The sequence below is a fragment of the Mus caroli genome, chromosome 9, assembly GCF_900094665.2.
Source record: "Mus caroli chromosome 9, CAROLI_EIJ_v1.1, whole genome shotgun sequence".
Classification (NCBI taxonomy): domain Eukaryota; kingdom Metazoa; phylum Chordata; class Mammalia; order Rodentia; family Muridae; genus Mus; species Mus caroli.
The window spans coordinates 47,485,369-47,486,461 of NC_034578.1; the positions used below are offsets into that span (position 1 = coordinate 47,485,369).

General features: G+C 39.2%; 1 protein-coding gene across 1 annotated transcript in view; it reads right to left on the reverse strand.

Annotated features, from left to right (window-relative positions):
- Dlat (dihydrolipoamide S-acetyltransferase) overlaps positions 1–1,093 on the reverse strand; it is a 25,600-nt gene that overhangs the window by 2,635 nt on the left and 21,872 nt on the right. The window contains exons 12-13 of the mRNA XM_021171323.2: positions 675–837; positions 208–344 (exon numbers count right to left, since the gene is read on the reverse strand). Coding sequence (XP_021026982.1) covers positions 208–344; positions 675–837 — 300 coding nt within the window. The remainder of the gene's footprint in view (positions 1–207; positions 345–674; positions 838–1,093) is intronic.

The window sequence follows — 1,093 nt, forward strand, 5'->3', positions numbered from 1 at the left end:
AAAAAAAAAAAAAAATGCCAACCTGTCATCTAGAAATCTCAAGACCACATCTCAACTACGACTGAAAGTCATAAAATGCTTAGTGAAATCGAAGTGGCTTCCATTGTATCTCACACTGCATTTACTGATGCCACTAAAAACCGTATGTAAAATCCATGATGACACAATGCGATCACATTCCCAGCCCCTCTCCACTTCCCCACTCACCCTTTCTCATTATCTGCTGGGATCAGTTTATCCTCTGAAGCACCGATTGCCAGAATACATGCCTGAGGTGGGTTAATAATTGCAGAGAAATTCTTAATTCCAAACATCCCTAAGTTGGAGATTGTAAATGTTCCACCCTAAAGGAAAAGAGTATAAAAATAGATTACATTGTTACCATAACCAAGAATAAAATTACAAATATTCTCTAAAGAGGCCATGAGAAAGCCTTTTATTTAAGAAAGTCTTAAATAGGACACATGATAAAAACCAAAGTCAACTAATTGTACTGGCTTTCCCATGCAATTATGAAAATGTGTCTTTTAGCTTTTCCCATGTAATTCAATTGCTTTGTTTTGAAGACCAAGTATCATATGATATATAGCAGAATCAAAATAGAAAATGCAACAAGAGAACGAGGCTGAGCTTCGGAGTAATACATGCCCTACAGCCGAGGAACAGCACCCTACCTGGAACTCATGAGGCTGAAGTTTACCCTCTCTCGCTTTGGAGGCTAAAGAAACAACATCACTAGCAATGGTTTCCAGTCCTTTTATGTGTGCATTAAACACAATAGGGGTGATAAGTCCTGCAGGGGTACTGACAGCAACGCTGACATCAACCACGTGATTTCTGTTAAAAAAGAAAATGGAGTCAAACTCACCACCATAAAAGACTAAGAGATGCACGGGCTGGAGGGAGGGCTCATGGCTGATAGCACTGGCTACTCCCCCAGAGGACCCAGGTTCAATTTCCAGCTCACAGCTATCTGTAACTCCAGTTCCAGGGGATCTGGCATCCTCACTCAGACATACATGCAGGGAAAACACCAATGCACATAAAAACAAATGAATAAATAAATAAATAAATCTTAAAAAAAAAAAAAAAA